General features: G+C 37.4%; 2 protein-coding genes across 12 annotated transcripts in view; one reads left to right on the top strand and one right to left on the bottom strand.

The window, feature by feature from the left end:
• The window catches only part of ZAR1L (zygote arrest 1 like), a 156,063-nt gene extending 145,642 nt beyond the window's left edge, over positions 1 to 10,421 (top strand). For all 3 annotated transcript variants that reach the window (XR_011994246.1, XR_011994248.1, XR_011994249.1), the window contains one exon: positions 9,456 to 10,421. The gene's annotated coding sequence lies outside the window, so the exon portion shown is untranslated. The remainder of the gene's footprint in view (positions 1 to 9,455) is intronic.
• Positions 1 to 16,154, bottom strand: part of FRY (FRY microtubule binding protein) — a 428,782-nt gene that overhangs the window by 109,228 nt on the left and 303,400 nt on the right. For all 9 annotated transcript variants that reach the window (XM_072719962.1, XM_025996751.2, XM_025996753.2 and 6 more), the window contains 10 exons: positions 12,834 to 13,092; positions 11,360 to 11,542; positions 9,514 to 9,600; positions 7,132 to 7,391; positions 6,312 to 6,501; positions 5,525 to 5,649; positions 3,273 to 3,330; positions 2,307 to 2,398; positions 1,799 to 1,971; positions 332 to 492 (listed from right to left, as the gene is read on the bottom strand). In XM_072719962.1, the coding sequence (XP_072576063.1) occupies positions 332 to 492; positions 1,799 to 1,971; positions 2,307 to 2,398; positions 3,273 to 3,330; positions 5,525 to 5,649; positions 6,312 to 6,501; positions 7,132 to 7,391; positions 9,514 to 9,600; positions 11,360 to 11,542; positions 12,834 to 13,092 (1,588 nt within the window). The remainder of the gene's footprint in view (positions 1 to 331; positions 493 to 1,798; positions 1,972 to 2,306; positions 2,399 to 3,272; positions 3,331 to 5,524; positions 5,650 to 6,311; positions 6,502 to 7,131; positions 7,392 to 9,513; positions 9,601 to 11,359; positions 11,543 to 12,833; positions 13,093 to 16,154) is intronic.

The raw sequence follows: 16,154 nt of genomic DNA, 5'->3' as shown, positions 1-16,154 counted from the left end.
TGTGTGGTTCTCATGCACTCAATAAAAGTAAGAGCTTGGAAAAGTTTTGTATTTTGAAACAGAGAGCCCAACTGGAATATTTACATATTTATACACAGCCATCTATCTATGTTGTTGTGTGTATGTTTTAGAATTTAAAAAATCAGCTTATGTATTTATAGGTGAGTGTGTTTGTTGCATATGCAGGTATATTTTATCATATCATATTAGTTATTTTGACTTTATTTAAGGCAAGGTTGTCAGCTTAAGGAAATGTTGTTAATTTAAGGAGAGACCATTGGTCTCTCATTTGGTCTGAGAAAAGTCATTCCCTGAGACAAAGATGCCCTACCTTTAATGCACAATACTGGTATCTTGTAATCTGATGATTTCTATCACTGTAGCGATCCAGAGGAGTAAACATAATGCTGAAAGGGCCTGCCCACTGGCTAAATAAGATGAAAAGATGATGCCTCAGGCTCTGCTGGGGAAACAGAAATCTTCGGTGGTGAACTAGAGAGAAAAACACAGAGTTAAAAGTCTACTAGACTGAAAAGTATAGTGAATACAGTTTATGTCACTATTATATGTGATTCATACATTTTGAAGAAAGGAGTAATTTTATTTCCTAATTCAAGTTTTCTTTAGGTAATGAAACAAGTATTTAAGAAGCCAAGCCTAATTTTCTCTTTAAGTGTATAGTCCTCTCCTCATGCTGCAATCAATGGCACCTTGTCCAGAGTGGGAAGCAGAGAGAAAAAGTGGATTCACAGATACTGCTTTCTAATCAGTGTCTAGGAAAACTGCAACACCTCCCACGCAACTGCTGCTCACATAGCAAATGTTCTCTCAACTGCTGCTATCCGTCTTTAGAAGTACTGTGAAATATAATGTATAGACTTCTATTCTAAGCAAACATACTTTAACTGAAGAAGTCAACTCAAATCCTAACTTAGGGTCATCCAAGAGGAGGAGGATTGGAAAGAAGAAGGTTTTGCAACACAGAAATAATGAAAAAGTAGAACCAGTTGCATTGTAGCCTTTTGTAATTGTGTCAACACTTTTAATTACAGTAATTAATTTTTACACCAAACTGGTCAGCTATTTTTATTCTTTATGCTTTTATTAGATGAAAGGGTTTCATACCCATTTGCACTATGAAAAAAACCCAACTCTCAAGAATATAATTTACTGAGCTGAATATAATTCTATAGAATGTGTTGCTTTGGATAGTCAAAAGGAGGACTACTGAGGGGTTGGATCACATGTTCACAGATGAGCACAATGAGAAGGAAGAAATGAAGCCTCTGTGAATGCTCCCCCTGAATTACTTCCTTCCTACAGAAATTGCATAGATTTATTTTCAGATGGGAACCCAAACAAAGAATAGAAATAATGGGATCGGGGCACCTGGGTGGCCCAGTTAGTTAAGTGTCATGAGTGTCAGCTCAGGTCATGATCTCAGGGTCCTGGGATCCAGCCCAATATCAGACACCCTGCTCAGCAGGGAGCCTGTTTCTCCTCTGCCTCCCTGCTCATGTTCTCTTTCTTTCACTATCTCTCTCTCAAAGTCTTAAAAAAAATAATGGAATAAGCACAAAGTCAAATTTAATTCCTATTGTTCCCTTTCCAACTCTGCACTGAATAACCACAATCTGTTCTCATGTCTATCCCCAAGTATTTCAAAATAAATGAACAACCCCATCCCAGACCCCATCCTGAATGGAGGCCAGCAGGATGAAGGAGGAAAGCACAGCAATGAGGAACACAAACGGTTTTTCAAGCAAGGAAGTTACTTTGAAATGACGCATCACTGTACCTGGAACGCACTGAATCAAGTTGGCGACCATTGCACTAAAATGTGCCCGGATATCTTTAAGAATTTCTACTTCTTTGTCATTTTCAGCTTCTAGAAGCATGCGGGTCAGGTCCACATATTCTAAGAACAAAGCTCCAAGAGCTAAAGTATCCCGTTCTAAGGCTCCATTTGTGCTGGAATAAAAAAAAAAAAAAGAAAAAAGAAAGAGATTAAGCTTTTAGATGATTAGTCTTCATGTCAAAGGAGTACATGCTTCATGGAAAATAAGATTCATTGTCAGAATTCATGTGCTAACTTTGTTCTTGACCCATGGGCAGTATAAATAGAATATAAAAAAAAACAGCAAGAAGAAGCCTTTTTTGACTTTCCTGAGTAAAGTTAAAGGTAACATATTGAAAAAGATGTGAAAGTAAGAAAGCAAGCAAGGAAGAAAGAAATACAGGGAGAAAGAGAGACAAAAGGGACAATTTGGTGAGGAGAGATGAACTCATTAGAATTTTCATCCTACCTGTCACTTATGACACCTGCATCAGCCAAAAGCTCAAAAATTCGAAGTAGTTGTAGCCTTAACAAGTCCCGCCGTTCTCGGCGTTTTTTATTCTGTGTGGAAAGAGGTAACACCACTTATGCATGTGGGCAAAACAATATTAACTTTGCTTTGGGAAACTGTATGAAAGAAAAGCATCATCTAGCTATTTTCAATTCCCTATATGTAAAAGACAAAGCCATCTTTCCTTCTTCCAAATCCTTAGAGAAAACGTTTGCTATTACAGGCTATAAAGGAAACAGATCCTAAGTAGGTCAGTAAATATTTACAAGGTGGCAATATGGAGAACTAACTAAACGGCCTCATTTCCTAGGTGCTCCTGGCATCTACTGAAAGACAAAGTCCCTGAAACAGCAGAAAGGGATAGTGGACATGAAGAATACCACCAGTTCTGGTCTTGCAAGTCACACTGCTAAAATTCTGCTACTTCTTGCAGCTTATCTGCTATATGGAAAGCTTCTTTTTCCATCTTATTCTTTATTTTTGTATCCTGCTACATCATAAGTTTGTCCTTTTCAGAGTTCACTTCAGGGAAGATAATGTTGAGGAAAATTCTTCCTATGCTAGATGAAACAAATACTATTCGTGACCATCCAACTCCTTGTAAAAAATAAGCAAATAAGCTAAAAACCAAAATTCAATCAACTCAAACCTCCTGCAAAAGAATGTAGTATTTTTATATACATATGACTATTGAGGTTGTTTTGCCTTCATGAGTTTGGAACAAAATCTTTTAAAAAGGAACCATATTACTCTAAATAAATGCTGAACAATAATAAAAATAACAAAAGTTAAAATATTAAGATTCACTGTTAAAAGCATGTTGGCTGCTTGTATATTTTTTTTAGGGGAAACCATTAAGTGTAATCTAAATTTATACCATTGTCCAAATAAACTGAGGCATTAAGTATTAATTAAAGATCTTACCTCTGGTCTTCGTTCCAGAGCTTCTTTCATTAATGGATGAAGTTCTTCTACCAATTCTCTATGGAGGAAAAAGGTCAGCATTTAAAATTCCTTATTACTGACACCGATTTGTTACCAAATACATCCATTCAATCCTAAATCATGTGCTTTTCTCCCTTTGCTTTTGACTTCAAAATCTGCCCTGGCCTTTCTATGTCTCAGTCACATGGTGAGATGGAACTAGGTATTGGCCTATGCTTTGTATTATTGGTTCTCATCCCAGTGTTACGTATATAATTTTGGTTCAATACATATTTGTTGACTTGATTTTAATTTCCTGTTCTGGAGACCTCTACGGCAAAAAACCCTCTCTAAACAGTTAAACAATATTTTGCAAGTGATTATTAAAATCAAAACACTTTACTACAGGCAGTGGGGATGGAGATAAACAAAATGGAGCCCCTCACGGATGACATTTTCAGTCTAATTAGAGCAAAAGAGACCATGCAATTGCCATGGCATTACTTTTGGGATCTGTGCTCCGTGAACTAATAGTTGATTTTACAGTGAAGTCTTTTTGGAGGTTCAAAGATAAAACCATTATTTAAACTATGTGATAAATGCAAATTATAGCAAGTATTACAATAATAAGGTTTTCATCAAAATCTTTTCTCTAGTGAAGTAAAAACAAAAGTTTGATCATCAGTCCATCCATCCATCCATCCATTTATCTATCTTTCACCTGTCCCCATTATCTCTAGTTCTCAGCTTTATATCTGCTAATTTAGTTATATGCCTTCTTTTGGAAATATTTTAGGAACTTCTATGTCAAGAAGACAAAATTATGAGCTCTAGCCTGCTGCTAGATATTCTGTCTACAGCCTACTTTATGCCTGAACACCTTGCAATATTCTGACAGGATGCTTTGTACTATTAGACATCATCCTTCCAGGGAAATACAAAGTTAGGAAGGTAAATTTCATGGTATGCTGTGCTGAGACAGAAAACTTGCATTCCATTTCAGATTTCTCTAACACAGATACTAGAGTTTCTTCATTAAAGGAATGGAAATAATATTAATGATCTCCTCCAATAACAACCATTTACTGAATATTTGCTACATCTATTTTTACATTTAATCCTCTCAGGAAATCTCTCTTAAGAGAGATTCTATAATTATAACAGTTTTTATTTTTTGATTAGATACACTTTATTTGTATTTATTATAACAATTTTACAGGCAAAGGAACTGATACCCAGAGACCTTAAGCTTTCCAGACCCACATGGCTAGAAAATAAAATAATCTTACCCTCCCCTAGGAATATTGAGAGGATGAGATGTACAAGAGCTTATGTCCTTGGGAAAGAATGTTAGGTAATTCCAGGAATTGTTTTTCTTATCTTCCTGTAGTATATCTATATGATTCATTGTCTTAACTAGTTAAGCAATAAGTAGTAAAACACTGGTTAACTGGGACTCAAGTATCAGAACTCACAATTACTTTTTATAAAAATAAAATCTGATTCTACACATAAATAATGGCAGATTATTTTTCAATGGCCTCTAAAGTGTCTCATTAATCTTTCTTTTTTGACTAGGGTGTCTCACAGATACTTGGAGCCTTCCCTTTTCTATCTACATAAAAAACGTCAGGATTTTACTTTAGCTTATAGGCTTTCATCGCTTAGCTGAAGTCATCAGAGGCAGTCCAAAGTAACACTTTATGATGGCTCTTTCAAAAGGCTTTGACACTGCCTCAGATGGAATGGTTATTTAATTAAAGGCGTGAAATGAGTAAGGAATACAGAAAGTGAGATAAGATGGTTCTATGAGGGAAGATAAAGCACCTTCTAAAAAGATTGGCCAGTGTAACAGAAGACTCTTGAAAGAGTTCTCTCAATGCTTAGCCTTTGAGAGCCTGTTGCACAAATGGCTGATGAGCAGACCTCATTGTTTTGACAGTGAAGTGTCTGAACAGTTTGGCTAACTAGCGATGGATGCTGAATTATCTTCATTGATACTTCTCTAAAATAAAATAAGCTTGCACACGAGATAAAATCTGAGACATAAAATCAAAGGGGAAAAGCCAAGGCAATTGTGAGGAATGCTTGCTCCATGCAGGTCACACACAATGCAGTCACAAAGGAAATGGCATGAAACCTATTAATTCCTCAGGCACATGCCCACATGCAAACTCAAACTCGAGTTAAAAATAGGAACTATGAAAGCAGCAGCAGAATGAATTTAGAAGAACTCATTGAGACTACTGTACCTGAAAACAAGGGAATTTGTTCTTCCAAATCCTAAAACTAAGGACTCTGTGATCTCAATGCCCTCTAGTCTCATCAAAGGCACCAACTGCTTTAACAGAACTCCCACCGATGGGGTGCCTATGGCCTGAAACAAGTTGATTAAAAGTGAAAAAGAGGTAACATGATAACTGATGCTTCCTTTAATCAAATGATGATTCCATTATAACAGTTTCAAAGTACCAAACCACATCCCAAAGCACTGCCATCATTTCAGAAAGAAAAAAAAACAAACAAACCAGACAGACATAAATTTTAAAACAGCACAATGAATGTAATTTTTTACCCAGAACCAAAAAATTCTAAAGAATATTTTTATTATAACAGTTTTCTTTAAAAACAAAAACAATTATGTCTACAAAACCATTCTTTTTTTTTTTTTTTTTTTACAAAACCATTCTTAACAAGATCATTTAATCAAAGCATGGTTTAAAGGCAAATGCTTGGTGAGGAGTGAGCAAAATGTGGTATGTAGAGCAGAAATCAAACCTCAGGGTGCTAATAAGTAGAAGTCCCTCTATCATCTCAAGTAAGTTTCTTAACTTCTCTTTATCTTCAGTTCTCCACATGTCAGGGAGGAATAATAAATTATGCACATCAACACTCAATGGAATTTAGAAATGTGTAGGATGAAAATCTGATCCCATATACTCCAGATGGCAGGCACAGTGCCATGTGCACTGTGAACTCTAGACAAACAAGCTAAAAAAAAACCTTACAGAATAATTCTTCTGAAGCATGTCACGTCACCTTGTTATCGTAGCTCACTGTACCATCAGGTGTGGTCGCCATTATTTCTGGAGTGGAAGCTCTTAAGTGTCCCGGGCTCATAATGCTGGGTTTTGCAACTCCAAAACAAAGAATAAGGTAATTTCTCCATAATGTAACATAATTGTCTCCGCTGCTGGCAGTGCTGGTTTTCTTGGCATTGATTGGGCTACTAGAAATACAGAGTTGAAAACAAGAGTGGAAGTAAGTGCTGGACTTTAAACATCATGTATTAAATTAAGATCCTAGGAAGTGCTCAGATAGAGTTGAACAATTGTCTGCCAAGGGTTGCCTATGCTGTTAAGAACCGTCTGGACAGGAATGCCTCTACTACATGGGAAGTTGAATATAATTTTAAGACTATTTTCACCAGTAATGGTCTGACATTCTATACTCAATCATCTGTATTATTATTATAATTATTTTTAAGGTTTTATTTATTTCTGAGAGACAAAGAGAGATGGGCTGAGACACAGGCAGAGAGAGAAACAGGCTCCCTGAGGGGAGTCCGATGTGGGACTTGATCCCAGGATCCAGGGATCATAACCTGAGCTGAAGGCAGATGCTCAACCACTGAGCCACCCAGGCATCCAGGATTATTAATTAAAAACAACAAAAAAAAAACAAAACAAAACAACTAGCTCTAGATAAGAACTTTTGACCTGTTTTCACTCAATGTTCAGATTTCTGTATTAGGAAATACAAAGACTAGAGAGGATTATAATATGCCCATCTTTTAGATAAAATGAAAATGTAAGAGGGCAAATGATAAAACAAAACAGAGGAAGACAGTTTCCCTTACTTGGGGTCTACCAGGGGCATGATAGACTGGAGCCGAGTGAAGGCGTATGGCCAGGCGTAGCTGAGGGCTGTGGGGCAGTGTTTGGGCAAGTTCTCCTGCCGCAGGAAACTGAAGAGGCAGAGGACCCAGGGGTCTTTGACAGACTGAGCGAAGATCCAGACATGGGAAGGACTCTTTACGTCGTAATGGCTATTGACCAGGACTGCGTTCCACTCCACCAACCACTGCAGATCCACACTGTGGGTCAGTGGTAATGTTGCCTGCAGGTGCAAGAAGTAGGCAATGAATTGATGATGAACTGTAAATTACACATCCGCATCATGGCTCAGCCTAAATGCCCCTTTGTCCATACTGCTTTTTTCGACCACCTCTGCAATGGGCCAAGCTTTGAATCTGAAACACCTTTCCCACACCTACCACATAGGATGTTGGTTTGTAGCCACTGTTGTTTCCTATGCTAGACTGCAAGCAGCTGAAGTACAGAGTTTAAGGACATGCATCATATTTCATTAATGACACATAGCACTGTGCATTAGTACACCAAAGCTGCTCCTTAAATAGTTGTCAAAAAATATATGGTCTTAGTTAAATTAAACCCGACTCTGGATTTGCCATTTAAAATTCTTAAAAGCTATTAACTTCTGAGATTCATAAATGTGTTTTTATTCCTGTAATTAGCATCCTGCGCTTTTTAAAGCCATAATCATATTTACTTTTACCTGGACTAGAATACATTCCCTTTGACTTAGGGAGATGTCAAAATGCAATCCCTTTCATGAAGGGCATTTCACTGATGATTTTTGAGGTAAGAGACCTACTTGTTCTTGTCCTGTGATATCAAGCCAAAACAAAAACACATACTAAAACTTTTTTGATCTATATCTCCCATAAGTTTGTATGTGTCATTGTCTTTTAAGTCCAGAATATCAAAGTTTAGGGAAGGTCAAGTTTCAAATAATCTAGCAGTTGTGCCAGGAGAGACAATTGCTTTTATGACAGTCAGGCAGTTAAAACCATCCATTTTATCTGTTGGGTCTCCAGATTCCTGTGAGTAAATGGTTAATGGGTGTAAGGGGGCACAGCTGGAGCTTCAGAGCCAGAGAGGAGATTCCAACACAGCCTCCATCCAAAGCTCATGATCTGAGAAGAGCACAGACCATCCCAGAGTTTCTGTTTGGGAGATGTTAATTTATGGCTTGGGAATTATAATGCTAATATCACCTAATCTTTAGATGAATTGTGTGAGATGAGGAATGTAGAAACACCTGGCACAAAGCAGGCACATTCCACTTCTCCCTTTCCTTTGTATCTTCTTAAGTACAGCATTGCTGATCTAGTTACCCTGGGCTCAAGATTTTGATTCTGATAAACAGACCAAAATCACATGAATATAACCTGCAGGCAACTAAGATCTATATACTAAACAATTTAACTAGACTTCCATGCCATGTGAAAGGAAACTGAAATTCTAAAAGAAGTAGGACTAGGCAATATCACTATGAAAGTCTGCATTGCCTGGCTTAACAGTTTGAGTAATGATCATCATTACTACGATCATAAGCAAGAACAAGGCCACTAAAGGTAGGAATCTGTGCTCAGTCTCAGAGAAAGACCACAAAAAAGCTTTGTCTTCTTTTATAGCTATTTGTCAGATATGTTGATATTCATTTATAGTTATTTGACAAGAATATACAAAGGGCAACAGCAATGTGGGTACTGCGAACATGCACTGCCTCTTTTTAGCTAGTAAGCTGAAATTAACCCAGGTCCCCTTACTGCACTATACTGATTTTTTAGAAAATCAGATAATTAATATCAGTTTTAATTTCTCTTCTGTTTGTTCAGGAAATTGAAAGTTGCCAAGATGCTCTCTAAAAAGGGAGAATGTATTTGTATGGCACATAAAGGTGTCCTAGGTTCAGACTCCAACTAGGGTCAAACCCAGGCCCTAAACTTGTCTGTGTGACTATGGTCCTGCCCCTTAATATTTTTGAGTTTCAGTATTTAAGAGGGTCAAAAAAAAATAAATGTGAAAGCACACTGTAAACTGTAAAGCACCATGTATAAGTTACATAATGATGTCAGGCATGATAAATAATTAATTTTCTTAAAGAATCCTGAGCAATTCTTCTTGAAATTGTAGTTTGCAAAATATTATCTATATTCCTAAGGCTCAAATTTTGTTTGAACTTTATCTGAATGTTTTCTAAGCTAGTATATGAAAAGCTTGTCTTGTTTTCACAAGCACTGTTGTGTCAGTTTATGAATCAGACGTGAACCCCCGAGAATTCTTCCACATAGTTTTTTTTTTGTCTCTTTTTCAGACAGGTTCAGAGCTTACACTGAAGAACAACTGGGAATCAGGATCAAATGTGTACTTACCGAATCTGAAACTGCTACATGAATGAAACTTTCAAGAATGGAAGAACTTAGCTGATCCATGACATCAATCATAGGCCTGTCATCGTCCTGTACAAAGGGTGGGCAGTTACTCTCCATAGGGAAATGAATCCTTCCCACCCACCCAATTGCCCTTGTTCAGTACATGAAGCAGAATAGCTTGCAAGATAGTGATAAGGGTTTTCTCACAGAAAAGTGAGTGCCGAGATGGTGAATGGCAATAGATAAAATACCCTGTGATTCTGAGTTTAGTCTTTCAATTTTCAGTGGAAGATGGTTAGAGCTCCAATTTCATGTTGTATTGAAAAAACATGGACTTGAATTTCAAAAAGTTGCACACATATAGCAGGATTTAAACACCAGTGCCATACATCATCTATTGGAGTGTTCATGTTGTCATCAATTTTAAGGAATGGAAACACCACAAGAATATGGCTTGCCAGATCACAAAATGGTACTAACTTAAGTCACTGGTCTGCTACAATAAGTGATAAATTGTTGACTGTGATTGAATTTTAGTTTCAAATAAAATGCACTGGAGACTGACAGTTGGTACCTGTGTATTCTGTGGTATACTGTTGTGTATAGCTATTTGGTAAAAGAAGTAAATTTCCATCTACAGAATAAATAAGCCACAGGGATGCAGCTTGGTGACTTTCAGTGATAATACCATACTGCATATTTTAAAGGTGCTAAGAGAGCTGATCTTAGAAGTTTTCATTACAAGAAAATTGTTCTATAACTCTGTATGGTGATGGGTGTGTTAGCTAGACTTATGGTGGGGATCATTTCACAGTGTAAACAACTATAGACTTATTATGTCATACCCTGAAACTAATATAATGTTGTATGTAAGTGATACCTCAATAAAAAAATTATACAAAAACAAAGTTGTGGTTGGTGGAAGAGAGCAACATAGGAAAAATGTTCTTAACACAATCTTAGTAATTATTATCATTCCTATCATAGAGACTTAATGGAAGTTTGTCAAAATACAGCATGTCTTAGACATCCATTTACCAGATACTACAGATGTCCTAAAATATATTACAAAGCTACCTGAAGAAAAGTGAACAGAAAAGGACTGTGATGAATTAGAAAATATTTGATAAAGACGATGACCATTTTGTGGATCAGAAAACCAAGTTCAGTGATTTAAAACAGGAACATGGAAAGTAGCATTTTTCTAAAGAAGTATGTGACATAAAGAACTAGTCCTTCTTTCATCAGCTTAGGCCACTTTGATTCAGCCACCTGTACTGGCAGGTGATGAGCCTTAACATCTGAACATGGCAGACAGCACTTGACCAAGCATGGAGGTTAGCTGGCCGATCATGTCTAATAATTGGCTTACTTCTCCTGTCTCAAGGGGACATATTTTCTTGTGATGCCATTTTAAAATTATTGAAATTAAACAAATTTCAGTTAGCCAGACTGTTTGATACCTAGATCATTTAAATGAAAGTCATTATTTTCTCAAGTTCACTCTTTAATAGAAATGTAATAATGTCTTCTTAATTTGATATATGCTGAACATTATTCAGGAAAATGACCTACAGCTTAATCTTAAAATTCTTCACTTCTTAACAAAGGACCATCTCTTAGAGAATCAAGAATGGTCTTTCCTATTGCTCTTAGAATTTATGAATTATCTTTTGAAGATCAACAGTGCTATTTCATAATCAAAAACTCATGGTGAATCAAAAGTTATTTTTTGACATCATGTGTGATATGAAAGTATATAAAAATAGCAATGCCTTATTTACATGTTTTAATCTCAACTTCAAAGAAAGAAGTGAATTAGAAAATTCAGAAGGATAATCCATACCTCGGGCTGACCCAGGGCAACAAATAAAGCTCGAATTTCCTTGAGTATTAAAACGGACAGTTTGCGTGTGGCCACCTGGAAACTGCAGAGTAAAACCAGAGCAAAGCCTTCCACAGCATGAAGAACACTGCAGTGGGGGCCTCGTTCTGACTGGATTCTGTGGCTGGAGCCATTTGTAATTAGCTGTTGGGCAATAAGAGCACATTTGATATTTAGAAAAATAACAGTGAAAGAAGAAACTACTCATATGTGCATCTTTGAGCATGGTGACCTCATGATATTAAAATTAATTGCAATGGCTTACAACCAGACACAACTCTAAATTCATAATTATTCATGACATACCACAGAACCCTTTTTTTGTTAGATTAATTGTTACTCTGGAATACCATCAACCATCTGCTACCTCTGATAAGAAATAACTTTCAAAGGCTATTAATATTGGTAAGAACAAAACTGCTTCCATCCATATACTACTTGAGATTACACCATAAAGTTAGCCGAAGTGGCCTAATTTGTTTTGACTCAGATTCCCTATGGACTTTTGGATACCATACAATTGAATTTTCAAACATTTCCTTTCTAATCACACTTGCTTCCTTGTTTCTTGAGTTCGATTTTAACCTAGGTGTGTGTACATTTATGAGATGGGTTCTGAAAGTTCCCAAGCCACAACCAAGTGAGCCTAAAATAAAAGCAAGTTGGACAACATGGCAGATTCCACATCCATTTCAGTTTTCCTTTGAGGAGCACACATAACTCTTGTTTTTCCACCTATTAGCCTTTAGCATGTGTACAATCCAAGGAAAGAGGCATGATCTAGAATCTGGGATCCTGGCTATCTCCTCAGTGCTGTTGTACTTCCCTGAGCCTCCACGTGCCTCAAACTCTCACTGGTGCTCTTCCTCTGCCAGGCCCTTTCTCCATCTGCTCATTGCCAGTGTCAAGTCACCACTGCCCTCCTCTGACAACACTTCTCCATAACCTGCTCTTCAAATTTTAGCATTTAGGACTGAGGTGGGTAGGAATAAAAAAAAATCCTAAGTCTGCATTTTCTGTTCTGTGGATATTGGACAATGCAATCAATGGGCTAGGAAAACAACAAAAAAACTGGTGGGTTACTAACTTTTAGATATGCATGTCCACATCCAGTTCGATATGCATATCCATACCCAGCTCTATATCCATGTTTATAATCACCTGTTCTTAGGGATTTATAATCATAACTCTCTGAAAAAAGCAATTTCTATTCCCTGAGTGGCCTTTTGAATGATGACAAATCTAACCTGATGACATAGCAACCCTGAGTTTCTTGGTCACAATTTATACAAGATGGAAAAATTAAGGGCCACCATCAGGGAGAAAGTTCCTAGGCGGCTGGAAGTAAGAACTCCAAAGGTTCTCCGAGCTGCAACTTATTTATACATACATGATATTAGGGAATATACATTGGTGGGAAGAGTGCGAGAATCACCTCTGAATTTCTGATCTTGTTGGCTTGTTCATAGGCTTTTCCATGAGTTTGTATGACCAGTTTCCATTGGGTGAGCAGCTGGAGCAGTAACTTCAGGGATGAATCAAGGAGCGTATGATGCATATCATTGACTTCCCGGAGTAGGAAGTTGGTAAAACCAAACAGTACATCTTCCCTCCAGTCTGAGAAGTCAACAAGTAAACCCTGAAGGGAATTTTGTGCAATATGTCGCAGCTCATCGTCCATATGAATAGAGAGCCTGTGAAATGAGTAAAAGACAATAAAAGCCTTTATTAACTTTTCTTCTAGATCTGTGATGGAACAAATACAGCTCTCTGTTTTTATTTGGGTCTCAAAAATGGATCACCCTCTGGTCTAGTCTTCATTCAGCTTCCCTAATGTTGACACCTTATACAACCAGGGTGGCTTTATCAGAGCTAAGGAATTAACCTGGGTGCAATGCTATTAAGTAAACTATAGATTTTATTGAGATTTCACCTGTTTTTCACTAATGTCCTTTTTTCTCTTTCAGGATTGAATCTAAAATATTACCTGACATTCTGCTATATCTGAATACTTTTTAATACAATGTTGACTACAGAATAAATTAGTATCACACCCTATCACTTTTAAGGACAGGAAAACTGAGAAGCAAAGAAACTAAGGGACTCACCCAGAAGTTCAGTGAATTAAGGGTTAGATCAATGGTCTGTAATTGGTTTTGTCCCACCAAGGGATATTTGAGACATTATTGATTGCCACAACTCAGACAGTGCTACTGGCATCTCTCTAGTAGGTAGAACCTACTGATGTGGTTAAACATCCTAAAATGCACAGGACAACTTCCCTACAACAAAGAATTATCTAGACCAAAATGTAGACAGTGTCAAGGTGGAGAAAACTCAAGTCAACTGAAGAATACCAGGGTATTGGTATCATAACCTAGAATACTATAGTAATATTAAATCTTGACATTGGTATGAGCCATCACAGTTAATGTCATGTTTTATAGATTCTTTTATTCATTTGGATTCATTTTATTTAAGAAACAAATATTTTTGAGACTCTCCTGAAATTCAGACACACAACCCTTCAGATATGGAGTTCAGTATGGCATGTCTATTGGGTGAGGTGCTTGCAGAAATGAGGGGTGAGATGGTGCTGGAGAGGAAGCAGGGGCAGCTCGGGGAAGTGTCTGTGGGCCACCCTGGAGGCAAAACAGTGGGGAAGTAGTTAAGGGTATGTGCTCTGGAATCAGAATGCCCATATCAGTGTCTTGCCTCTGTCACTAACTTACCTATGTGATCTCGTGCTAGTCAGTCAATGGCTCTAAAGTCTCAGAGCCTCATTTGGAAAATGAGGACAATAAGTGTACTTGCATTGCATAAACTTGTGAGGTTCATGAAGTTGACCAGCATACAATGTGTAGCACCACACTGAGTGTGTAGCACTCAGTAATTGATAACTATTTCTGTGGGGAAAAAAATGAACAGTATCTTGAAAGTTGTAAGGGAAATAACATGATTAGATTCACATCCGAAAAAAAAAAAAAAGGCAGGAATATGGAGGATGCCTTGGAGAAGCAACCAGATTTGGGGCAGAGACAAGCTAGGAGGTCACTGCAGTGACTTAGGCAACAAATGGAGTTGGGGGGTGACCCAAGGCAGAGGAGAAATAGAAAGGGAGACAATTGAAAGGTACTGAAGAGATAGAATTTCCAGCACTCAGCAGCCTGGAGGCATTCAATGTCAGAGAAGAAAATGGCTGAGTCACTGGGGGCCCCCACAAACAGGGCAGGTATTATCCTCAACGAAGGGAAGAAAACACTGGGATCCAGACTGGTGTAGGAACTTGCTCAAAGTGCAGGATTCCAGCCCAAGACTTCTAACTCTTAAGCCAGTTTGCTGCATTAAACAAGTCTGGTATAGTCCTCTGTTTTTGAATAAACATGATTTTAAAACTTGAAAAGCAAATACCTTTCTTCTTCTCTAAAGCATAAAGCACACTAATTGGTCCACATTTGACAATATAAACCAGGCAAAAAGCTCTCTAATGAGCAGATACATATCAAGTCAGGGAAAATATATATTCTGTTCCAAAAGCAAGTGATGTTCAACAAAGATGCTGAGAAGGAAGATCTAAGCTGATTTTTTCAGGTTAGACTTTAGCCACTAAGTCTAGAGTTCTTACGGGGGTCACAGTTGTGAAAGGAAAATGTAGAGATCTTTACCCTGGGCTTCCAATGAAGGACTGTCTATGGCAGAAATTTACAAGCTTTCTTTGTGTTTCAATTGGCAGCTCTATTTTTCCCCCCAAACCTTTAAGTATAACTCTACTACATAACACACAAAATCTGAGTTGCAACTGGGGAAAGGGACTGAAGTCCACCCATTTGGGAGGAGACATTGGCCTATAAGCACCATTTAGTCATTTTGCAGTTTTAAAAAACACTAGTTTATTTAAAAAAATAAAACAAAAAACCACTAGTTTATAAAAAAAAAACACTTGAAGTCATCTTCTCATCTTAAGTTCATTATTTCTATGTATTATATTTATATCAATCTGTGGTCCTGAATGTTTTAGAGAATAAGTTTCTATAGATGATGAACCACCTTTAGGACAGGAAGGACAGGTACCCAATAAATATTAAATGATGGTAACATGCCAGTGCAGAGGGTTCTGGAGGCCCTCTTTTCAGTGATCTAGAGGGGGTGAGTTGCGTGATCACAAGGGCATGTGCTATTTCCACAAATTCTTATTGAATAAGTAAGGATTTGTGTTAAAAGGGGGAATAACCAGAATTTAGCAAGGCCACCTTCTTGGTTGGTCAGATTAGACAAATGGCTTTTAGAGGAAAATACTTTCATAAAGATGAGCTTCAGATTAACATGGGATCAGTTTAGTACTCTTGAGTAATTTTTGCTGTGGGCAGGTACACAAATCAGAAGGGAGTGACTTCAAATTCAAAAACTACATCCAGAAGAAAAAGATCCATTAGGAGAAACAGCCTCTTCTAACTATGGCAGAATAAACAAAGGGTATTAGGAAGATATGGGAACCCACTGCCCTATAACATCGTCAAGGGCAGCAAACACAGTTTTAAAATCAAGCCCAGGAGACAATGGTTTTCAAAAGGAGGGATCTACTGACAGGTGGATGGCTAGCCTTTGGAATAGTTCACCAGAAGTGGTTGGAATGTCTTCTATGCAGGTATGAAAGAATGAACTTCCATCTATGTACAGTGTTCTGAACTGCATTTCGATTAAAATAAAATAAATTAAAATTAAGGTAATTAAGTGGTTTATTGAGGTAATATATGCA

Source organism: Vulpes vulpes, chromosome 9, assembly GCF_048418805.1.
Source record: "Vulpes vulpes isolate BD-2025 chromosome 9, VulVul3, whole genome shotgun sequence".
Classification (NCBI taxonomy): domain Eukaryota; kingdom Metazoa; phylum Chordata; class Mammalia; order Carnivora; family Canidae; genus Vulpes; species Vulpes vulpes.
The sequence above is the reverse complement of the archived record's forward strand: the minus strand, read 5'-3'. Positions and strand labels throughout refer to the sequence as shown.